This window comes from Pinus tabuliformis, chromosome X, assembly GCF_031772625.1.
Source record: "Pinus tabuliformis cultivar Carrire ecotype Pingquan chromosome X, CPIR1, whole genome shotgun sequence".
Lineage (NCBI taxonomy): Eukaryota > Viridiplantae > Streptophyta > Pinopsida > Pinales > Pinaceae > Pinus > Pinus tabuliformis.
The window spans coordinates 78,935,416-78,961,830 of record NC_142308.1 but is presented as its reverse complement, the minus strand read 5'-3'; the positions used below and the strand labels follow the sequence as shown (position 1 = coordinate 78,961,830).

Genomic DNA, 26,415 nt, shown 5'->3' with positions numbered 1-26,415 from the left:
TGATTTGGAGTGTTTGTGAGTGTTTGTGAGTTTGTTTGTGAGCTTGGAGAGTGTGGAGTTTTTGCTAAAGTAGTCATCTTGGAGTTGGAGTTGGAGCTATTTTGGAGATAGTGTGTAGCTGTCAATGGAGTTGCCATCTTCAAGAGGAGGCTAAGGAAGCTAGTTTGCATTTCCAGGTAAGGATTTGCACTTGATAATTCCTCATTTGAGTCTGCTGTCCATGAATTTTTTTTAATGTGTTATACTTATAAACTTCTCACTTCTATGATCTATCATGTATGCTATAAACTCTCTAGTTCTATGCTATCAAATTTTGTAGCTTGAGCCTTGCATGTGCATTTGTTTTCCTACGTTTATCTTTGGTTTTCCATTTTGCTTAGCTGCAATTTTTTTTTTAAATGGCAGATTTCTTTGCAAATTGTTATTATTTCAAGCAAACATGGCTCCAAAAGGAAAGGACAGTGCATGGGCTCATTGTGATGTAATTGATGGAAAAATGATATGCAAATTATGCCATAAATCTATTGGAGGTGGGGGTATTCTTAGGTTGAAACAACACTTGGCTGGGATAAGAGGCCAAGTAAAGCCATGTGATGCACCAAATGCACTGTTAGGTCCTATTAGGGCAGAATACATTGCCAAGCTTGAAAAATTTTATGAGGATAAGGCTAGGGAGAAGGCCATCCAAGATGAAATTGCAAGGAAGAGGGAATTATTAGAAGCCATGAAAGAGAGTGGGTATGATGATTATGAGATTCAAGACTCCACTTCTATCCCTTCCACCAATGACCCCTTTCACTATGTTCATCCTTCTGTTGGACTTGGCCAACCATCAAAAGGAACAAAGAGAGCAAACATCCAAAGTTATTTCTCATCTTCTGCCAACATTGCCTCTTCTAAATCTAATCCCACTTCCTCCCAGCCAAGTTCTCAACCCACTTTGGATCAACATTGGAAAAAACAATGCAAAGAAACTTCTCACCAATACATTGCTAGATGGTGGTATGATTCAGATATCCCATTTAATGCTGCTCGCTCACCTTATTACCAAGCTATGTGGGACTCTGTTATAGCTGCAGGAAAGGGCTTCAAAGGCCCTAGTATGCATGACTTGAGGGGAGCTCTTTTGCAAAAAGAGATATCTTCCATTGATGAGTATTTGGTTGAGTTTAAAGAGTCATGGCTCAAAACAGGTTGTTCCATTATGTCAAATGGATGGACCGATGGAAAGAACCGCACTATCATTAATTTCCTTGTTTCTTGCCCTCAAGGAACCATGTTTTTGAAATCAGTTGATGCATCTGATAAGGTAAAGGATGCAATCCTTCTATTTGAGCTTTTGGATAACGTTATTCAGGAAGTTGGGGAGCAGCATGTTGTGCAGGTCATCACTGATAATGCCTCAAACTATGTTCTTGCTGGAAAGATGCTTGAGGCCAAATATAAGACCATATTTTGGACTCCATGTGCTGCACATTGCATAGACCTCATGCTTGAGGATATAGGCAAAGTGGAGTGGGTAGAAAACACTGTAGAGCATGCCAAGTGCATTACAAAATACATTTACAACCACTCATGGGTATTGAACCTAATGAGGAAACACACTGGAGGCAAAGAGCTTGTTAGGCTTGCAATTACGAGATTTGCAACTCACTTCCTCACGTTGCAATGTCTCAATGGTCAACATAAAAACTTGCAGAAAATGTTTTCCTCTGAAGAATGGTCTGAATCTCGGTGGGCTCGTAGACCAGATGGAAAAGACACCAAAAAGAAAGTGTTAGACACTTATTTTTGAAAAGGTCTGTAGAGCTTGTGAAAATTACCGAGCCCCTTGTTAAGGTGCTAAGGTTGGTGGATGGGGAAAGATTGGCCATGGGCTACATTTATGAAGCTATGGATCAGGCAAAGGAGCAGATACGGGCAGCTTACAAGGACAGGTTAGCTAAATATGGCCGTATATGGGAGATCATTGATAACAGATGGAACAATCAACTCCATCGTCCTATACATGCAGCCGGGTATTTTTTGAACCCAAGGTATCACTATAAAAATCGGCTAGGAGATCAGCATGATGGGGAGGTCAGAGCTGGATTGATTGATTGCTTGGAGCGCATGGTCCCTAACCATGTAGACCAGTTGGAAATACATAGACAGCTTACTATTTTCAATATGGCAAGTGGTACTTTTGGCAAAAACTTGGCAAAGATGGCAAGAGATGTGGACCAACCAGGTAAGCAATTCCAATTTCCATTTTGTTTTTCATTTCAAGTTAAAATTGTTTATGTTCTTTACAATTCAAATTATAAACTAAGTTACTAATTATTGTCTTTTTCTTTGCAGCACATTGGTGGGAGTCATTTGGTGGCCAGTGTCCTCAATTGCAAAGGTTTGCAATTAGAGTCGTCAGTCAAACTTGCAGTGCTTCAGGTTGTGAGCGCAATTGGTCTGTTTTTGAGCGCATACACACGAAGAAGAGAAACCGTTTGGAACAAAAACGGTTAAATGATCTTGTTTTTGTGCAATACAACCTTCGACTGAGGAGGAACCAAATGATGAGCAAATCACCTGATCTAGATCCCATTGTGTTGGACGATATTGATCCAACATCAGAATGGGTGGAGGAGACTAAAGATCCTGTGTTTGAGGCTGATTTTGATATCGACATGGCTTTAGCGGGGGATGAGGCAGATTATGTGGCGGCATCAGAACCAGGATCAGTAGTGGCATCAAGGAAAGGCAAGGAACCAATGGAAGGCACTAGTCGTGCAGGGCGACAAACTCGTGCTTCCATTAGGTCCACTTCTATTGTCATTGGTGGCATTGATACTGATGTTGCAAATCACGTTGAGGCATCCTCAGACTCTGAACCAGATGATGTCTATGTAGCTCCTGATGATGATCCTGTGTCTAGTAGTGGTGATGGACTTGATGATTGATCATGTGTACATTGTAGACTTGTAGTAGGCCAATGGCCTCATAGCTTGCAGCATTGTTTTTGGACTTTATAGGCCATTTAGAGCCTCATTTCTTATGTATTTTGCTATTTTGTCGATGATATGTATTGCACTCGGTGCCATTTTGATATATTCACCTTTGCATGGTATATAAATGAGCAAACTTTGCATATTTTGTCTCTATTGGCTTGGAATCATGGTTTTACATCTTAAAAATAGTTTTGTTTCATTAAAAATTAATTATTTAATGTATTTTTTTTAAAACCGGTTCGTTTAGACCAAACCAGTCCCGGTTAGACCGGTTCCAGTCGGTAAACCGGTTCATTAGGTGGACCGGTCCGGTCACCGGTTCCGGTTTTAAAAACATTGCTACCGACTATACCACACCCGCAACCATATAGCATCGGGTGGTTTCACCAAGGACGAGATCTCTGAGTTTGCCAGCAGTGCTGCCTTCCTTACAACGTCAAGCCCTTCACAGACGAGGTATTGTGTGATGTTGCACCTCTGGATGTTTGTGATGTATTATTAGGCCAACCATACTTGTGGAGAGGACATGTTGTGTATGAGTCAAGCCCTCGCGTTGTTATTATTTCTTTGGGTGATTCATTATACAGGATACCAGAGGTAGCCCCATCTACCGCCACTTCTTTGATCTCTGCTAAGAAAGGCAGTAAGATCATCTCCCAGACTAGCAAATTTATTTTCTGTCTGGTTCGCTCTCAATGTAAGGGGAAGATCGTAGCCACATCCATGACCCCTGCGAAGGGTTCCTTCACGCAGCAGCAACAACAGATGGATACGGCCATGAAAGAACATAGGAACATCTTCTCCCCACCCACAAGGGTACCGTTGCACGGTCAGGTCAAGCATTCATTCGATCTGAGTCCTAGAGCACCTCTACCCAATGGGCGATAGATCACTGCTCCATTCTAAAAAATGACAAGTACAAGAAGTGACATGGTCCTTACGCCAGTACCAAGGCTGTGGGGAATGATGCTTTGGAGCACAGCATTTCCCCATTCCTTTGCTTGCACCGAGTGTTCAATGTGGACCGCCCTCTACCATGCTTCCCACCATTACTGGACACATCAAAGATTGCAGAACAACTCACTAGGGACCAAGTTAAGCAGATAGACGAACTCAACGCAATGGGGACCATTGCTTCCTAAGGGGGGAGGAATGATTTAGGTGGACGTTGGTGGCCACCCACCTATTCCACTTGGACCCCCACAACTGTCCCTTTCAGTTTTTTAGTTTCCTTAATTGTAGCACAATTTACTATTTTTAGCAATTTTTTCGAGTCCTGAACTTCTAGAGCTGTTTTGAGGCCTTGAACGACGTTTTTTGGGAAAACTGGGAGCAATATGGGTCCATGGACCAATATTCCTCTTCTCAAAGTTGTAGTCCTCGGATAGATCTTTTTAATGAACTATTATGCGTGTCAAACGGAGATCGTATGCCAAAGTTATGACCCTGGGAAGTTGATGTACCAATTTATTCAAACGGGGCCCACAGTTTGGCGTTTCATCTCCTAGGGTTAAGTTTTTGGATGTTTAGGGTTTTCCATTGTTTCTCAACAATAAATAGGCCTTCGAGCCTCATTGTAACACAATTTAGAGGCATGTAGCCACCACATCTCTCCTCATAGATAAGCTACCATCGCCCTAGTTGGTTTATTTCCATTTCTGCGTGTAAACATATTTCAGTATTTTACAGTAATGAAATGAATTTTTATTTCCGCTGCATCTTTGTATTTATGGTAAAATTCAAATATGCAACATTGTAAACCCTTTCTTTAATTCTTAACTTCAAAGTTCATACTTCATTTATTTTTCACTGGCGGAATCGGTAACATGCCGGCTCTGGTACTTACGTGACAGGGGGTTGATCCCTGACAGCTGCCACTATAACCTCCAGGTGCAACCGTACCACCCCCAAGCACAGCGCACGGGTAAGTTGAGGTTTGAACCTATGACCTGCACAACAGCACAATTGCCTTAGCAGTACGTTCACTGTCCAACAAGCCGCACTCCTGGGGGCTCAAACTTCAAATTAGTAGAAGGCTGAATGTACAAAATTCTAAAGACAGATTTGAGATCTGCAATTTAATGAAAGAAAAAAAAACAGGGACAGATTTATCAGTTAACTATTAACATACTTGGGACAGATTATTCCTCTTCAATTCTGCTTCAAAACTCTAAATGGTCACACGTGCTTAATGTGAGAGGTGTGAAGCAAAGGGGAGTGGAGGTGGAGTGGGGGGCGGGGGTGTGTGGTGTCTGTAGTTTTCTAGTAGGGTTTTGGTTGTGAGAAAGATGTTTTAGTTCCTTTTTAATTTAATTTTTCAATTGAATTTTTCATGGATGGTTCATTGTGGTGGGGTTCAGGACAAACTTGGCATAGCTGGACTGGTTTGGTAAACTGGGGAGGATATTCACTTAACTTGTTTTTTAGCATTTAGGTTGTTAGAAATTAGGGTTTTTTGGTGGTGGTGGTGTAAATTAAGGTTAAACTGAATTTTTCATGCATAGTCCACCACACTGGGATCCAGGACCAACTTGGCTGAGTTAGGCTGGTTTGGTCACTAGCTGAGTCATGCCTTGGCTGGTTGGTACCAAGCCAGCTCTCTGAACAAATCTGTTGGCTGAGTCAATATGCTTTGCTAACTCAGCCGAGTTGACCGAGTCCAAGTCAACTTGGACTGATTTTTAAAATTTTGAGATCAGGTGCACACAGTTGAGAAGCAGCCTGTTGCTCATGAAAATATGCTCTAACACGCTGCCCACATGCTGTATGCACTCTTTGGATGGACGAAGAACTGAGGTGCACACTTGGAAAACAGTCTCCAGTGTTGAAAATGAACGACTGAGTCAAACTGGAAAGATTGTTTGGTAATCTAAGAGTTGAAAGAAAAATAAATAAGGTCTTTTATATTCATGAATGTTTAAACAATTTAGGATTTTGGGGGATGTTTTTAGAATCTTAAGGTTGTTATATATATATAAAACGGGGGTGAACTGGAAGTAAGTAGGGACTGGCAGGTTATATCCAAATTGTACACATGGACATGCCATCCCCTTTTGGGATGTGCCAATTTTGAGATATCTGATCCCTGGTTATGCATGTTGCTACTGTGATTTTGTAACTCACGCATTCTTCATTTTCTATACTGATAATTGTACATCTTATTACTGCAGTGGCATATCTCTATGTTGGGTTTACATTCCACAATATTGCTCTCCTTCTAGCCTCTCTAAAATTTGGAAAATGTACTATTGTAGTGATGCTTGTTTTCTTCATATTGTGATATCAATTGATTCTTTGTATAGTCCATTATTTACTACAGAATTCTAAATATCAATTGATTCTTTGTATAGTCCATTATTTACTACAGAATTCTAAATTTTATGGTTTTTTTGTTCCCTTTACAGGAGGCAAAATTCTTATGGGAAAGAATACAGGAAAGACAAGGGCTCAACAAATGGCGGCCAGACCTAGAGGAAGAGTATGAGGACCAGGAGGGAAATATCTATAATAAGAAGACGTACACTGACTTGCAGCGTCAGGGGTTGATTTAGATTTTTTGTTTATTGGTTTGATATCAATGTTTTAGATGCTTTAGTGATGCCATTGTAATAAATGGAAAGGTTTTACCAGTGGTCAAACAATCTCATTTGAAGTCCAGTCTCCTTGATACTTAAATTCTATATGATTTCCTGTTATTTCCTGGTACCATGACATGGTTGTATTATGCATTTCTGAGAAAGCACCAATTAAAAGATGTGCTACTCTGGTTGACGTGCCAAAGTTATTCAAAGAAATTTTTTGAACACTTAATTTGTACTTATACAGGCTTACCTTTCACATTTGTAAGAAGGGGTCGAACTTCCATGTCATCCTACAAATCGAAATGTATAGTTTGTTTTCTGTTCTATTTTCTGGTCAAATTTCATTGGGACAGCTTACTTAGCTAATCTCAGTTAAATCTACCTCTAGAGTGGTATGTAGGATGGTGTTTTTTTAGTAACTTAGATAAAGGCATATCTTTTTAAAAGCAAACAATTCTGGCATTTCTTTGGTGTGTGGGAGCAATGTGCTCTGTCACAAGGTTTCCTGAGCTGCAACCTTGAGGTCCAAAATTTGGCAAACATAAAAAAAAATTCAGAGCTTTGTCGAACCACGTGGCTGAATCTCAAGTCGAATTTGAACCTGAAGGGAATACCTTAAGTCAAATTCGAACATGAAGGTGAACCTCGAGGAAAATTTGGGGTTTTTTCATTTTTTTGAAATTATAATTTTTTCTTTTAGGGAACCTAGGGCCGTTGACATAGAATTCTCTCTGCACTATTTTGTTCACTCCTCACTCAATTAACTTACCTCCATTGTTCATGCTGCTGACCCTCCTCCATTACTATCGACACTCTGACCCTACTAATCAGAACGCTTGACCGTGGGACATTGCTCCCACACTCCGTTATCACTACTAGATGAATCGCATACCTGCTAGGTCAGCAGCCCACGATCAACAAAGGCTTCTTTTGATGCAACCTTCCAGCCTGCCACTATCGCTGTGACCACGGACCACAACTAAAGCTGTAGCCTGTATCCTGTGGTATGGCCCACAAAATTTGTATCCACAGAGCAATCACCATCGTAGTGTAACAGTGGACTGTATCCAAGTGGCCAAGCCTCTAAGGAGATTTTAAAGTTCATATATATATTGAAAAATCGTATATTGATGAATCTCACAACAAATCTCATCAGAAAATTCGAATTCAAATAAAACCTAAGAGTTGCCAAACCTGAACTCAGACCCGAACCATGTGACTCCGGCAATTAGCCCCTTGGGAGAGTAAATATAGTTGTGGAGAGTTTATAAATCGTGTTGATGCCAATACAAAAAGGGCAACTAAGATGCCAATACAAAAAGGGCAACTAAGATTCAGCGAAAAAATTTAAAAAAGGGGGCCCTTATGTTTCAGTTATGAATTATGAGATGCTTGGATATTGACTTTTGCTATTGCCATTACTGTTGCATGTGTTACTAAGGTCTTGGATGCTATCGATGGATTCCATGATGTGGAATGGGATGTATATTTCTTTCAGCAACCTTGTTCCATTGATTAGTTCTTTCGCTTTGCAAAACTATCCATTTAGCAGCTTGGCAACCCAGGTCAGATACAAAGTAGTAACCTAGGCTTCCGGCCAAGCAGAGTGATCAGTGGATGACCTGGTATCAGCACCCTTTCCTTATCTCAATGTTCAGCTTGGGAGGGAAAGGTGTCCCCTGATTCAAAAATTGGTTTCTCACCGGCAATCAATACCAACATGCTGTCATTGATTAACAAGGCTCAACCAATAGATTAATAGGGCCGTATAGCTAGCGTTCTCTGCTGCTGCTTAGTTTAATTATTTAATGTATTCTCTGCTGATTAGTTTAATTATTTAACTTTGAAAGGTAAAAACTAACTCCCACATTTCACCAAGGGTTACATAGTAGCTATTTTTAAATATAGTTAAAAACATTTATTTAATAAAAATAACACACTTTCTTTTTGCCCACTAGAGTAGCTCAATTGGTGATTACCTTGTTATAAAGTACTATGTAAACAATGAGATTCAAAGCCTTGTGAAGTCAAACCAATAAAGAAAATAAACATTCTTAATTCATAAAATTCATAAAATTCATTACTTAGATACATCAATTACGCAAACAAGTTTTGGATTCCTTGTATTGAAAATTTGCTCTCACCAATTAACAAAGAAAATAAACATTTTTAATTCATAAAATTCATAACATTCATATATTTCTTTACTTAGATACATCAATTAAGCAAACAAGTTTTGGATTCCTTATTTTGAAATTTTGCTCTCACGAATTAGTAATACGGTATAATTGTTAGAATAATATTTTTAATTTATGAGTTAAGAGTATAATTTTTTTGAAAAAACAATTTAATTAGTATAATAAATATTTTTGTTTATAGTATTTTTGTGAGCAATAGTGTGGAAATATATTTTTACTCATTAAGAATAAAAAATATATTTTTATTCATTCAAAATAAAAATAAAAAATAAGAAAAATTATCATATATACAAAATAAAATAAAAGATAATAATACTTTAATTTTAAGATTACAACCTAGTTGTAAATCAAATTGATGTATAATATTATTTTATTGGCTGGAAACAATGATATTTTTATAAGAAATTCACTAAAATCAATTTAGTACACAATAAGAAATTACACTGAGCTTGATACCCACAATTTTTAATACTTTAAATGAAATCGATACTTTGACAAGAGTATAATAAGAAGCAAAACAGATATGGATAAATATATACGTGGCATATATTTATGCATATAAGGTTCTATGTGATCAAGAGACCTTAAATGATGGGAAGATTATATCCTAGTGTTAAATGAATCAAATATGTAGCATATATTTATGCATATAAGGTTATATGTGATCAGGACACCTTGAATAATGGGAAGATTGAATAATGGGAAGATTCTATCCTAGTGTTAAAGGAATTTTTAATACTTAAAATGAAATCGATACTTTGACAAGAGTATAATAAGAAGCAAAACAGATATGGATAAATATATACATGGCATATATTTATGCATATAAGGTTCTATGTGATCAAGAGACCTTAAATGATGGTAAGATTATATCTTAGTGTTAAAGGAATCAAATATGTAGCATATATTTATGCATATAAGGTTCTATGTGATCAGGACACCTTAAATAATGGGAAGATTCTATCCTAGTGTTAAAGGAATCAAAGGAGGTACACTTAAATGACCTTTGCAAAAGTCAAAGAAATCAGAATTATAAATTATAAATAATAAATTATTATTAAAATTACATAATAAAAAAGTTGTAAAATTTTTGCCATACTAAATACATTTATATATTCAGAATTAAAAATCATAAATTATTATTAAAATTACATCATAAATTATTATTAAAATTACATAATAGAAAGGTTGTAAAATTTTTTCCATACTAAATAAATTTATATATTTAGAAATTAAAATTACAATCTTCACAATGACTGAGGTAAAATGTCGTAAAATGCCAAATATATTTAGCAGTGACACATAAAAATGAATTCCACCAAACTCCATAGTAACCACAAGTCAAGGGTTTGCCATAAAATATTTGAAACTATTAAATGCTTAGATTGCCTTTCCTTACTCTGCGTCCATTCGAGAAAATCCTTACCACAACCATGGCGGAGCAGAAGTAGTTGGATCACTGTGATGGTAGTTGTATCACGATGTTAAGGTAGAGGCAGTGACCTCACGAATTACACTGAATTGATACGACACAGAGCATGAGATGTTAGTTATTACGCTGTAGGTTGTATGTAAGTTGACTTGAAGGTAGACGCAGTGACCTCACGAGTTACACCAAATTGACACGACATAAAGTATGACACGACATAAAGTAGGGGACGCTAGTTATTATGCTATAGGCTATATGTAAGTTGAATTGACATGACACAAAGCAAGACACATTAGTTATTATTGTAGAACAAGAATAAAATGAAATGAACGAGTCAAATGTTAAATAAATAAAATTATTATATTTAAACAAATAAATGATTTTCGTTTGATAATGTAAGCCTTATATATTGCAATTCATTTTTTTTGGTCAAACCAAGTTAATTGATGGTCACGCAATATCCATTGCATTATACTTGCCAGCGACAGGAATAATAATGTTGAGGAATTGATTATATTCAAGGATACAAGCATGGGTTTTATTCAAGTTTCATTAATTTTTTCATAGACATATAGAATGGTCATACAAATATAGGTTAAAACGTGGTTGTCATCATTCCAATAATTAATAGTTAACTAAACATTGACATAATTCTTGTACAGAGTACTCAACAATCATTACATATCAACATGGGTTTCTATCATAAGACAATAACTAAAGTAAATTTTGTTATAACAGTCACTTGAACATCTAAATGTAATTACAAGCCTTCCTGTGATCACGCCAATAATACAAGGATGCAATATTAACTTACCAAGTAATAAAAATTGCATCTAAGAGGCATTAATCATGAGTTGAGAGTACGAGTATAACCATTCACCAATGAGTTGTATTGTTCTATAAGTAATTTTCAAAACGTTGTTTCCTCCCAATGTTGTCAAAGCCATTACATAGTCTTCCATCATGGCTTTTGGTTCTAGTTGACAAATTGAAAATTAACCTTTGGTAGAAACTCTCATTTGAACTATAAATAATACAAGGTAGGTATATCAATAATTTTGGGAAGCCCTCGCACTTGTAAGAGCAATATAAGATGAGGGATGAGGCTTATTATACATATAACTTTTATAGATCATTAGTTTTGGATGGTGTTGAAGCAAAATTTCTCAATTAGTATAACAAAAGGGAGATTTGATGTAGCAAGGGGTGATTCTTTTTGTAGGGAGGGGGAGAAGGGGTTGGGTGGAGTGGGTTGGGGTGGGGTTGGGTGGAGTGGGTTGGGGATTCACCATAACTCAATTTGCTATTATTTGTTCATTTTGTAGGTTTGTAAGGACTTCTACATAGGCTTGCATCTAGCATGCATGAGAAAATTTTCTTTTTAGGTGGTGGTTTGATGGGCAATTAATATGATTTCTTTCCTAATTAGGAAGAACATATTAATTAATTTAATTGATTATAGTTGGATAATTGAGCAAAATTTTAAGGTTAAATGGCTAATTATTTAAATGACTTAGATCTAATCTCAGCCATTGATCTAAGTGGGTTAGGATTTAGTCATATCCTTCTATCACTTTGGAGATTGAGGATTACAGACTTTTCTTATATTGAAATTATAAAGAGAACCTAAGGGAGAGGATGAGACACATAAACATTGTTGAGGGAGTGATTTTTGATGAGTGAGAGCCACGAGTAACTAAGGAGAAAGTTGAAAAGTGTGTAATAGAATTTTGGTAGGAGAATTTAAGAGAGGGATGGGGTTTTTGAAAGGGGTCGACACTTTAGAGGAGAGACGCCGAGTTTTTGGAGCAGGTCGAGATTGTGAGAGGCTGAGTTTTTTGGAGTAAGTCAAGATTGTGAGGAGAGGATGAGATTTCAACTAGTGTTGTGAGGAAGTGACTCGATATTCTCTCCAATGGTGTAGCTGTATAGGTGGAGGCCAATTATTTTTGTAGGTAGAGGTCGATAAATTTCTAGCACCGAATTATCTTCCATAGTAGCCATTTTCACAGGGGTTGAATTCTTCTTTGGACCAAAAATCCTAGCGCTTGTTCCAGGTTCTAATATTGTTGTATTTTTTGTGTGATTTCTTATGGGTCTAGGTCCTAATTTTTCTAGATTTTAGTATAAAGTGAAGGGAGATTTATTGGGTAAAATTTTGCTATTTTGTGGTGATTTTCTAGTTAATTTTTGGTTGCAAATTTACTATTTAAAAGTTGAGAGCACCAATATATTTATTTTCACAACTTCAAATTTTAATTTGGGTAAATTAATTTCTCGGTATCAATAATTGTGAGAAAAATAAATAAGATCTAGTGTTAAAAGTTCAACATGGTATCAAAGCACTAGAAACTTTGAAGAAGTTAAGATCAATAACACAAGGGTTGTAATAATAGATTTTTATTTTTAGCAAAAGCGTTTTGTGGCTAAATGTTTGATATGAGAAAAATGACTTCTATTGGGTTGAGATTTGAAGACTATCTAGAAGGGGCATTTAATTTCAATCCATGGAAGGAGATAATTTCACTAATTCGCATGGAAAACTACCCATGGGAATTTTTTGACACTGATATACAACTTCCTTCAGATGCTACAACACAAGCAACTCATAATTTGAAGGATGTGGAGGCTAGATGCATTATCTTGGATGTTGTGAAGGATCATGTGATTCTTTACATACCAAGAAAGCAAACTGCCCAGGAGATGTGGAAAACTTTGACAAAGTTATATGAGAGTGATAACCCAAACCAAAAGATGATGTTGAGAGAGAATTTGAGAAACCTCAAGATGAATAGATCATACTTAGTGGCATCATACTTCACTAGGATCAACAAGTTCGAGATGAGCTTGCAGCTGTTGGGGAAGTTGTGCCAGAGGATGAGATTGTTAAGATATCGTTAAACATGTTTTCTAAACAATGGGATACCTTTGTGACACGAATCCTAGCACGTGAAAAACTTCCTAATTGGAACATGCTATGGGATAGCTTCACTTGAAAGGAGATTTAGGAGGAGTCATTGTTTGGTGGACAATGTACGGGTGGGGATGGGAAGAACCTTGCTTATTGAGTAAGCAAAGAAGGGCAAGACAAAGCAAAAACAAAACCCAAGTGGAGTACCTTCACACATTGATAAGGACATAAGCAAAGTCATGTGTTTATGGACACTATGTAGGTCAATGTTTGAACAAGAAGAAGGGCATGGGGAAGGAACCTATGGATTCATTTCACAAATGGATGAGTTATCCAATAATTTTGAAAATGAGTTTTCATTGGTGCCTTGTATTTCTAACACCATTACTCGAGGGGTGTGGTTTGTGGATACTGGAGCATCTCATCATATGACATGATCTTGTGACCTCTTCACTGGTATGGCTAAGGAGCACAAATACCTACATGCGGAGCTTGGTGACAACACCAAATATGCACTATATGGTGTGGGCACCATACAATTCCAGTTAGCTTCAAGGAGTCCTATGGAGGTGAATGAAGTGTTGTATGTAACGAGGCTTGAGAAGAACTTACCCTCAATCTTGCTATGGAGGATAAGAGTTTTGAGGTCAACTTTATAGGTGGAAAGGTACTTGTGAGGACGAGGGGATATGATCCTAACGCAAGGTGAGTAATTGCAGGTAGAAAGGGTAACTTGTACTTGTTGAGAGGACAAGTGGCACAAGCCCTAGCGAATGAAAACTTGTGTGAGTTGTGAAACCAAAGGATAGGTCAGTCACACTATAGATATTTACCATTGTTATGGGTGATGGTAACTGGTCTTTCAGAGATTAGTGTAGGCTTCTAACAACACTTTTAGGGAGAAGGCCACCAAGGAGATCTTCCAACTATGTGGTATTGATGAGTAACATTAGTTAGTCCAAGTGTTCCACTTTTGAGGAGGAAATAGACCAGTAGGGTTGGAGGGATTCCATGGTCGATGAGCACAACTCTATCATGAAGAATGATGTTTAGGAGATTGTACTGAGGCCTAAGGAGAAGTCGGTGGTCACTTTTTGATGGATCTAAAAGATAAAGCATGCAACAAATGGTAGTGCCGGGAAGTGTTAGGCAAAGTTTGTGGTGATAGGGTTCTCCCAGAAAGAGGGAGTAGACTATGAGGATACTTTTTCTCCTATTTCCAAATTTGCAATGATTGGACTAGTCATTTCCATTGCTTCAAAGATGGAGTGAATGATACATCAAATGGATGTGAAGATTTCCTTCCTCAATGGGGTAATTGAGGAATGGGTATATATTGAGAAACCTCAGGGATTTGAGGTGTATGGGAGGGAGTCCCATGTATGCAAGCTAAAGAAGGCATTATACAAACTTAAGCAGACACCTCAAGCATAGTACTCAAGGATTGTTGGGTACTTTCTTGGCTTGGATTTTGCCAAGAGAGGTGGATTCTGAGTCTTACTATGTACTTGCTGATGGTGATCCACCCGTCTTGATGCTCTATGTGGATGATATCTTTTTGACGATATCTGAGAAGCTCATAATGTGCAAGGAGGACATTGCTTTAGAGTTCGAGATGGACAATAGGATGATGCACTACTTTTTGGGATTGGAGGTGTGGCAACAACTAGGAGAGATATTCCTTAAGTAGGGAAAATATGCGGTTGCTAGTTTGAATATATTGGAGGATTGTAAGCCTATGTCAACACCCGTGATTACCAACTTGAGGAAGCTTAATTCTCTTGAGACTGAGTTGGTGGATCCCACATTGCAGAAGCAATTGATAGGGTCCTTGATATATCTAGTCACTACAAGACCAAATATTTCTTTCGCTGTGAACACCCTGAGCCAATGCGTGGAGCCAATGAAGGTTCATTGGGTGCCAGTGAAACATGTGCTCAAGTACTTGAGAGATACAATGGAGTACGAACTTAGGTATCTTAGAGTTGGTCTAATGCAATTATAGGGATACATAGATTCAAGTTAGGTTGAGAGTGCACTGGACAAGAAGAGTACATCATGTTGTTGTTTTAGCTTGGGATAAACTATGATCTCATGGTTTAGTAGGAAGTAGCATTTAATAGTAGTTATATTAGTAGAGGCCGAGTACATGGCAACAAGTCTAGCGAGTTGTGAAGGCATATGGATTAAATGGTCGCATGTTTATTTGTTTGAGATGGGACCCTTAATGACTCAATGTGACAATCAAAGCTGCATCAAGCTTTTAGAAAATCCAATGTTTCATGATAGGTCCAAACATATAGAATTTGGGTACCACTTCATCACACACAAGGTCCAAAGAGGTATTGTGAGATTGTAGTACATATCCATAGATGAACATGTGGCAAGAATTCTCAACAAGCACTTGGTGAAGAGAATATTTGTGTTCTACATGGATAAGCTGGGGGTGGTCGAGAATCCCTTCATTGATAGAAGGGAGTGTTGGTTTTGTAGCTTCGTAAGGTCTTTTGAATAGGCTTGTGTCTACCATGTAGGAGAAGAAGTCCTATTTAGGTGGTTGTTTGAGATGAACAACTAATATGATTTCTTTCCTAAGTCTTAACTTAGGAAAAACACATTAATCAATTTAATTTATTAATGTTGGCAAATTGAAAAAATTTCTATAGATCAACATTTAATTATTTAAGTGACATAGATGCAATCTTAGGCATTGATCTAAGTGAATTAGGATTTAATCTTAGCCATATATCACTTCAGAGATTAAGTGTTAGGGATTTTGCTCAATTTGAAATTATAAAGAGAACCTAAGGGAGGGTATGAAGACATAAATTTGCATTGTTGATGAAATAATTTTGTCATGTGTGAGAGGCTTGAATAATTGGGGAGAGAGAAAAAATGTGCAACATATTTTTGGTAAGATAATTTCTGAGAGGGTCAATATTTCTTAAGGGGGTCGAGATTTAGAGGAGAGAGCCTAAGTTTTTGGAGCAAGATGAGACTGTGAGAAGAGACTAAGATTTCCAACTAGTGCCATGTGAGGAAGGGAGCCAAATTTATTTTTTCCTAGGGTGCATCCAAACAGGTGGAGGCTGAGAAATTTGTAGGTTGAATTATCTTCCAAAGTAGCCATTTTAAAGGGGTGGGGGTGTTCTTTGGGTTAAAAATCCTAGGGCTTATTCTATGTTCTAATATTGTTGTATATTCTTTGTGGGTCTATGCTCTAAATGTTACAAATTTCAATATAAAGTAAATGGAGATTTATTGGGATAAAATTTTTCATTTTTTGTTAGTTTCATATTTAATTTTCCACTACAAATTTATCGTTTAAAAGTTGAAAATACTAATACGTTTATTTTCATAGTTTTAGATTTTAATTTAAATAAAAAATGTTTTATGGGTATAAATAATTGTGAGAAAAAAAATTCAAATTTGGTGTTAAAAGTTTAACATTATGTATAAGAAAAAATCATTCCTAGGGAGATCACACATTAATAAAGAAGATACTAAGTGTTATTATTAAATCTGCATACCATAATTGTAGTTTTAGTCATGCAATTACTATGGGATGCATTAAAGTGGACGACATGATTTTTTCATATGTAGGAAATGTTATAAATTGAAATCTCATGTCAACTAGCATCCATTTTTAGAAAACTTTCATTGCCTTCTTGATTTAGAAACTCACCAGGTTTGACACGTGCTTTTGTTTGCTATTGGAAAAGAATACATTTAATATGCAATCAAACCATCTTTTTTTCTCTAGAGTTTTTGTATAGGAATTATTTATTATTGACATGATGTAGATATGCCTAGACATATTCCTGGCATTTGCATGGCAAAAATTTATACGGGGAACCTAAATTAATTTAAATATAAAAGGTTTGTGTCATGAATGACAAATGGGGCTATAAACAATAGAAACGATGAGCATACATGTATGGGCATATATTTAAAGTTTTTTGTTTCAATTAAATAATTGAATAAATTTTCATCCAAGTCATTTTTTGGAAGTGTATTTTTTTTACTTAATATTTGATGTGCTTTCTTTTGAATCGGAACAATAATCAATATCCACAAATTAGTAGAATCTAAGATGAAATTCGAAAAATAACAATATTATTGTATAAATATTTGTAATATACATTTTATGTTTAGTTCTTGAAAAAGTTTTGGCGTAATTAGCCCAAGACATTATTAAATAACTTGTTAATTTAGGAAAGACAAATGAAGATGTTTCGTTATTTATTATTATTTTGCATATAATTACTAACACCATGGGATAATTTTAAAGTGCTGTAGTATGAGAAATAATGAAACAATACTTGTATAAATCCACAAGTATAGGAGTTGTTGTCATAGGTACTAGGTCATTAAAGAGTAACTAACTGTCAAATTCAAGTCAAATTTTAGTGTAGGGAAGGGTTGACAATGTAAAATTATGTAGAAAAGGCCAAAAATATTTAATTGTTGTGTATCATTGATTTTTTTGCAATCTATTTATGAAATTAAGGTTTTTAAAGGTTTCCTCTTTTGGGGTGGAGAACATTTATTTTCAAATGTGAAACACTGCTTTATCTAAAACATTTTTCTCCATGGGATTAGATAAAGACAGATCCTTTTGCGCCAAAACATGGTTCTAGGAAGAAGAATGAGTAATAGCAACATTCTTTACTATATCTCTAAATGAAGATCCACCTAGATTACTAGAAGGGAAATGAGCAAAAATGCTTTGACCATTAGATGAAACCTTGTGAGAATCTATGAGCAACATTTTAGAGGGATAAAACCTAGATACCTCACAACTACCATTAGCACTCGATGGAGAGAGGGACATTGCTACAACCATAGGATTTGATTACACGAAAGAGATCTTGCCTAGGTTGAACCACTAAAGTTGTAGGAGGATGACTTCCACTATTGGCTAAATCTTACACTAGGAATAAGGTTGTGTGGATTTATGAAGCCCTCATTATGCATCCCAAGTTAGATGGTAGATTGACAATGGACATTTCTTCGAACCCATGTAATGAAAACCCACCATCAATTTTATACAAACATATATTAGGAAATCACCCACCCCATATATTTCGAGATTATATCCATTTTCTTGATATTCTTTGCTTACTTTAAATATTTTTTTAAAATTCTATATGTATTTAGAACACTTGTCGTTTATTTCTTTCACTCACCTCATTTTATATATGGTTACACATTTTTTTTCTTATTAATAATTTTCCTTCCTTGCAATTTTGGCATTCCATTTCAATCTGTGCCCGTTGAGCCTAAAAATATATATTAACATAATCTTATTTCCATTTTTTATTATATGCTATTTTAGATATATAATTTGAAAACCATGAAAATCAAGTAAAGCAATTAAGGACCCATGAAATTTCCATACAATTTGCACATCACATTTTCTAAATATGATTTTAAAACTGTAGAGCATAAAAATTGCAATAAAATCCCTTTTAATTGACTATAAGGGCTTGTAAACTTAAGTTACAAACTGTGACCACATAAGCATGTAAATAACACATAAAAGTGTAAATTAAGAAACCATAATAACTTGGTCAAACAATGAGCAAAGAGAAAACATGCAACATCAAGACAAATATGATAACGAAGTTCACCCATCCACTTGGCTACATCTCTAGATTAGCCTCCAAAGGTTGAATCACTTTATTTTCCTTCTTCAAAAGAAGTTGAATGTATACAATGTTTTACAAAAAGCATTGAATCCCAAACTACCTTCTACTACCAAAGAGCTTTCAAGGCCAACCCATTGCATACATTAATTCAATGATCCAGGTGGATATTGGTGGCCACCCACCTATTCCACGTGGACCCCCATCATTGTTTCTTTTGTTTTTTCAGTTTCCTTAATTGTAGCACAGTTGACTATTTTTGGCAGTTTTTCGGGTCTTGAACTTTCGGAGCCATCTTGAGGCCCTAAATGATTTTTTTTTTTTTGGAAATATTGCCATGAGTTTTCTCACTGAGATCACATTTTTAGTTTTAGTCCTCGAAGAGATCTTTCTAACGAGGTATCATGCGCGTCAAACGGAGATAATATGACCAAGCTACGACCGTGGGAACTTGGCTACCCAACTAACCCCAACGGGGCCCAGAAACTCTTGATGTTACATCTCCTCGGGTCAGGGTTTTTGTTGTTTAGGGTTTTATCTTATTGTTCAATAATAAAAATTCCCTTGAGCCTCATTGTAACTCAGTCCAGAGGCATGTAGCCGCCACATCTCTTCTAAGAGATAAGCTACCATCGCTCGAGCTAGTCTCATTTCCATTCTGTTTGTAAGCATATTTCATTATTTAATATTAATGAGAGATAGTGTTATTTCTACTGCATCTCTGTATTTATGGTTATATCTGTAATTTGTTGTGTTCCTATTTAAATTCGAATCAGTGGTATTAGAGCGATATGCTCTTTCTCTGTTTTTCTTTGCATGTCCCCAACAAGGTCATGATATAAGGAGTTATGGATTGAATTGGTTGAACGTTTGCAAGACCAGCCTCGAAAATCCCAACGGCCTCACATGGGGGAAGAAAAGAAAGACGAGGGAGCAAGAGATCCTATCAAAATATTGCTCAAGGAGGCCCTCGAGAAACAAAGGAACGCGATGATGGATAACTTTGCCCAGATCCTTCAACAGTTGCCCATCGGTGGCATATCCACATCCAACAGCCACTCTGGAGGCTCCACACCTATTAAGGTACAAGTAAACTTTGACATTCCCATATTTGAGGGCCAAATAGATGTAGACACAATAGATAAATTATTGAATCTACTAGAAGGGTATTTTTCTGTTCATGATTTTTCCAGCTAAGAAAAGATTACTTTTTCTCTTCTCAAAGCCGCCACCCATATCAAGGATTGGTGGGAAACCTATTGTGGGTAGAAGGATTAAAGTAATATCTCACTCTTTTCAGCCACTCCCACTTGGAATTCATTTTGGGATGCCATCAAGGAGCAGTACTACCTATCGGGAGCTACGAGGACAAATACATAAAGTGGACCACACTGCGACAGGGAAGGGACCAAGATGTCCCGAAGTTTACCAATGCTTTTCATACCCTTCGCATGAAGTTGGGTATCAAGTATTATGAGAAACATTTGGTACTCAATTATTGCGGCTGCCTACATAGATACATCCAGGACGACATTGAGTTCCTTAAAATATCCTTGCTCAACATGGCGTACTGATACACTGTCAAGATCGAGCAAAATTTTAAACAGAAGAAGTCAGACTTTGGATCTAAGAATACAAAGCAAGGGAAAGGTGCCGCCAAACCGCAGAACAAAGGATAAAGCCAAGGTGGGATGACCCAGGACAACCTGCCAAGGCCACAAGAAAAGGACAACAATGTGAAGCCGAAGAAGGACAGAGGAAAGTGGTGTAAGTTCCATAAGAGCTCCACCCACAACACAAGTGAGTGTCAGGCCAAGCAGTCACTGGTGGTCGAATTGAAGGCTTTAGAATTAGATGCATGTTCCGACACTGAGTGAGAACCTAACAAGGGGAATGACAAAGGGAAGCATATTATTGATGCGGAGCCCAACGCTGCCATCGCCATTACAAAGGTCCAAAAGGAGGAACCCGAAGATCTAGAGGAGGAGGGTCTCTTCCACTCCCAGATGTGGGTAAAGGGTTCCCTGATACAGTTCATTGTCGACATCGGGAGCCAAAAGAACCTCATTGTAGTAGAAGTCGTCAAGCGACTGGGCTTACCGACCATTGCACACCCACAAACATACACCATCGGGTGTCTTCACCAAGGACGAGATCTGCACATGAGCCAACAATGTCGTCTTCCATACAAAATCAAGCCCTTCACGGATGAGGTATTATGTGACGTTGCTCCCCTTGATGTTTGTGATGTATTATTAAGTAGATACTTGTGGAAGCGACATGATGTGTATGAGTCAAGGCCTAGTGGTGTTATTGTTACATTAAGAAATAAGTTGTACAGGATACCAGAGGTAGCGCAACCTACCACCATCTCTCCGGTTACTGCAAAATAATGCAGTAAGCTCATTTCAAAAACTGGGAAATTTGTTTTCTTGATGATATGCCCTCAAGGAAAGAAGAAGACAATATCCATGACCTCCAGACAGGGCCCCTCTGCATGATAACAACATATGGACAAGGTCGTGGAGGAGTACGAGGACATCTTGACCTCCCTATCAGGGATGCCTCTGCACTGTCAGGTTAAGAACTCCATCAATTTGACCCCAGGTGCACCGTTACCTAATGGACCAATATATCAGTGCTATGTTATGGAGAACGATTAAATCAAGAGGCAAATTCAGGAGCTGTTGTAGTAAGGTCACGTTCGGCTGAGTTCATCACCCTGTGGGAGCCCAATCGTGTTGGTACAGAAGAAAGATGGGACTTGGAGACTCTGTATTGACTATCGGGCATTGAAAAAAATAATTGTTTGAAATAGGTACCCGATCCCGCATATTGATGACCTTATTGACCAACTCAAGGGGGGAAAATATTTCAGCAAGATCAACTTGAAGTCCAGAAATCACCAGGTACCAATTGAACCCTCTGATGTGTGGAAGACTGACTTCAAAGCCAAGGAGGGCCTTTTCGAATGGTTGGTTATTCCTTTCGGGTTGAAGAATGCTCCTGCAATCTTCATGAGTCTTATGGCTGACATCTTGTGGCCATTCGCAAATCATTTGTAGTGGTATACTTGGATGACATCTTGATAGTTAGCCAGAGTTGGGAAGAGCACCTCCACCACATTCGACAGGTTCTCTAAACACTGCAGCAACACAAGCTGCGTGCCAATTTGGAGAAATACACTTTTGGCATGACCCAAGTTCAGTACCTGGGATACATTATTGATGAACGGGGGGTGCATGTGGATCCAGCCAAGATCCAAGTCATTTGGGATTGACCAGTCCCAACCACTCTGACGGAGCTCCACAAATTTTTGGGCCTTGCCAATTTCTACCACAGATTCGTGTTGGGGTTCTCTCATATCACTTGGACCTTGAGTCAAGTCACCAAAGGAGGAGTGAAAGAAAAAAATCTTTTGGTCTGAATCTCAACAAAATGCTATCACAGAGTTGAAACATTGCCTCTACTCTGCACCAGTGCTCACATTACCAGACTTACAACAACATTTGAGATCGAGACGGATGCCTCTGACTATGCTATTGGGGCAATCCTTACTCAACAAGGGAATCCAATGGCATATCACAGTGAGACACTTTCAGACATAGTACAGAAGTATCCCACTTATGACAAAGAGATGTATTCCATTGTGCAGACACGCCGATAATGGAAGCATTACATTTTTGGGAAGGAAACAATCATCCACACAGACCATCGACCCCTATAGTTCATACAAACGCACGGGAAATTGTAGAATGATTTCCATCAAAAGTGGTCCACATACCTGCAACAATTCCATTTGAATATCAAGTACAAGAAGGGCATCACAAATAATGTTACAGACTGCCTTAAATGTCCATCGATAATGGCGTTAACCACTATGCTCAACTCTTGTGGGCACGAGACTTCTGATTGGCCCTTCTCTACAAAAATGACCCAAATTAGACCATACATACCATACTTTCTTGGAGGGTCAACAAGTTCCAGATTTTCACCTCCAGGATGCTCTGTTATGCCACCTGGGACACCTTTGTGTTCCTTCAAGCGAGTGTGCAAAGATGATTTGGGAAGCACACTATAGCCGGGCTGCTGGGCATTTCAGGGTCGAGAAAATAGTGGAATTACTACAAAAGTATTTCTATTGGACGAATCTTCGATAGGATGTCGGGAAGTACATTAGATCCTGCACTTCTTATGCCATTTCCAAACCAACCATCAAGAAGCAAGGTCTCTATAATCCGCTGCCTACCCCTAGTCGACCTTGGGAATCCATCTCCAAGGATTACATGTCGGGCCTTCCTTCTAATAAGCATGGAAACAAATGTGCTTTTGTGGTCATCGACAAATTCTCGAAGATGGCCATTATGGCGGCCTGCAAGAAGAGTATCACACCAAAAGCCACTGCTAGAATCTTCTTTGAACGAGTGTGGGTACACTTTGGGATCCCACAGTCTATCATATCAGATCAAGACAACAGGTTCCTCAGTACATTTTGGTCTGGTCTTTGGTTGATGCTGGACACCAAGCTCACTAAGTCCACAACTTTCCATCCTCAAACTGATGGCCAAACAAAGGTCGTAAACCTGATGATCGTAAACATTCTCTGCATGTACAACTCAAAACATCCACAAGCATGGGATGAGAGCCTCCCCTATGTCCAGCACAACTACAACCGGGATCTCCACAACTCGATTGACCACAACCCTTTTCAGGTGGGTTTGGGATTCTAGCCACTATGTCCCATTGACGTGGCCATACCATTTGCAGCGACTCATGCATATTCGGCTAATGTCTCGTCCGAAGCCGACAAGGCAAATAACTTCATTGAGAACATTCAACACATTCGCCAACATGTCCATGACACATTGGACAAAGCCAATGCTAAGTACAAGCAATGAAATGATCAACATCAGGTGCCACACAAGTTCCAGGTGGGTGACAAAGTTTGGCTACATCTGCAAAAGGAGCGCCTCGTTGGGCCCCACCGCAAGATTCACCTGCTTCGATATGGGCCATACACCATCACCAAGGCTATGGGAGATAATTATTTTGAGCTAACATTCCCCCATTCCTTGGCTTGCACCTAGTGTTCAATGTGGATTTCCTTCAGCCATACTTTCCACCATTACTGGACACATCTGACATTGCTAAACAACTCACATAATAGAGTTAAATCCAGATTGCATAGAACAAGCTGCAACTGATCCGATCATGGACACACAGATCAAGAACATTTGCCAGCAGAAGATCCAACTGTATCGAGTTGTCAAAGTTGGCCAGATCTTACACCAAGGAAAATGGCTCACTAGGGACCAAGTTCAACAGAAGTTTCCCCATCTCATGGAGGAACTCAACGCAATGGAGACCATTGCTTCCTAAGGGGGGAGGAATGATCCAAGTGGATATTGGTGGCCACCTGCCTATTGCATGTGGACCCCCATAATTGTTTCTTTCATTTTTTCAGTTTCCTTAATTGTAGCAAAGTTTACTATTTTTGGCAGTTTTTCGGGGTCCTGAACTTTCAGATCCATTTTGAGGCCCTAAACGATATTTTTTTGGAAATATTTCTGCAAGCATTCTAATTGAAATCATGTTTTCAGTTTTATTCATCAGAGAGATCTTTCTAACGAGGTATCATGCACATCAAACATATATAATATGACCAAGCTACAAACCAGGGAAGTTGGCTGTGCAACTAACCCCAACGGGGCCCTTAAACTCTTGGTATTACATCTCCTTAGGTTAGGGTTTTGGTTGTTTAGGTTTTCTCCTGTTGTTCAATAATAAAAATGCCCTTGAGCCTCATTGTAACTCATTTTAGAGGCATGTAGCCGCCACATCTCTTCTCGGAGATAAGCTACCATTGCTCAAGCTAGTCTCATTTCCATTCTGTTTGTAAGCACATTTCATATTTGATATTAATGAGAGATAATGTTATTTCTGTTGCATGTCTGTATTTATTGTTATATTTGTAATTTGTTGCATTCCTGTTTAAATTCGGATTAGTGGTATCAGAGTGGTCTGCTCTTTCTCTGTTTTTCTTTGCATGTCCCCAATGAGGTCGGGATATAAGGAGTTAGGGCTCGAACTAGTCGAACCTTTGCAAGACCAACCTCGGAAATCCCAATAGCATCCCATGGGGGAAGAAAAGAAAGATGAGGTAGCAGGAGATGCTATCAAAATATTTCTCGAGGAGGTCCTCAAGAAGTAAAGGAACATGATGATGGATAACTTTGCCCAGATCCTTCAACGATTGCCCATCTGCGGCACATCCACATCAAACAGTCACTCTGGAGGCTCCAAACCTTTTAAGGTACAAGTAAACTTTGACATTACCATATTTGAGGGCCAAATAGATTCATATGCAGTAGATAAATGGTTGAACCTACTAGAAGGATATTTTTCTGTTCATGATTTTTCCCGCTGAGAAAAGATTACTTTTGCTCTTCTCAAAGCCGCGCCACCCATATCAAGGATTGGTGGGAAACCTATTGTGATTAGAAGGATGAAAGTACAACCTCACTATTTTCATCTGCTCCCACTTGGAATTCATTTTAGGATGCCATCAAGGAGCAGTAATACCCTGTTGGGAGCTACAAGGACAAATACATAAAGTGGACCAGGTTGCGGTAGGGAAGGGACCAAGATGTGCCATATTTTACCAATGTTTTTCATACCCTTCACACCAAGTTGGGTATCAAGGATTCTGAGAAACATTTGGTACTCAATTACCACAATTGCCTACATAGATACATCTAGGACGAGATGGAGTTCCTGGACATCTCCTCGCTTGGTATGGCATATCGATACGCCGTCAAGATCGAGCAAAAGTTTAAACAGAAGAAGCAAGACTTTGGATCTACGAATCTGAAGCAAGGGAAAGGTGCCCCCAAACCGCAGAACAAAGGATAAAGCCAAGGCAGGACGACCCAAGACAAACCGTCAAGGCCATAAGCAAAGGACAACACTGCGAATCCAAAGAAGGACATGGGAAAGTGGTGTGAGTTCCATAAGAGCTCCACCCACAACACAAATGAGTGTCAGGCCAAGTAGTTAGTGGTGGCCGAACTGAAGGCTTCAGAATCAGATGCCTATTCTGACTCTGAGTTAGAGCCCGACAAGGTGAATGACAAAGGGAAGCATATTATTGATGTGGAGCCTAACGCCACTGTCACCACCATAAAGATCTAGAAGGAGGTACCCGAAGATACAGAGGAGGAGGAGCATTTCTTCCACTCCCAGATGTGGGTAAAGGGTTCCCCGCTACAATTCATTGTCGACAGTGGGAGCCAAAAGAACCTCATTGCAGAAGAAGTCATGAAGTGACTGGGCTTACTAACCACAACACAACTACAACCATACACCATCAGGTGGCTTCACCAAGGACGAGATCTTCTCATGAGCCAGTAATGTCGCCTTCCATACAGAATCAAGCCCTTCACAGATGAGGTATTATGTGACATTTCTCCCATTGATGTTTGTGATGTATTATTATGCCAACCATACTTGTGGAAGCGACATGATGTGTATGAGTCAAGGCCTCGTACTGTTATTGTTACATTGGGAAATAATTTGTATAAGATACCAGAGGTAGTACTGCCTACCGCCATCTCTTTGGTTACAACAAAATAATGCAGTAAGCTCATTTCAAAAACCGGGAAATT

The 26,415-nt window shown here is 38.3% G+C and overlaps 1 protein-coding gene across 2 annotated transcripts in view; it reads left to right on the top strand.

Annotated features, from left to right (window-relative positions):
* The window catches only part of LOC149138454 (splicing factor SF3a60 homolog), a 145,577-nt gene extending 138,686 nt beyond the window's left edge, over positions 1 to 6,891 (top strand). For both annotated transcript variants that reach the window (XM_089447986.1, XM_089447985.1), the window contains one exon: positions 6,389 to 6,891. In XM_089447986.1, coding sequence (XP_089304112.1) covers positions 6,389 to 6,535 — 147 coding nt within the window. In that variant the 3' untranslated portion in view covers positions 6,536 to 6,891. The remainder of the gene's footprint in view (positions 1 to 6,388) is intronic.
* Positions 6,892 to 26,415: the final 19,524 nt, after the last annotated feature.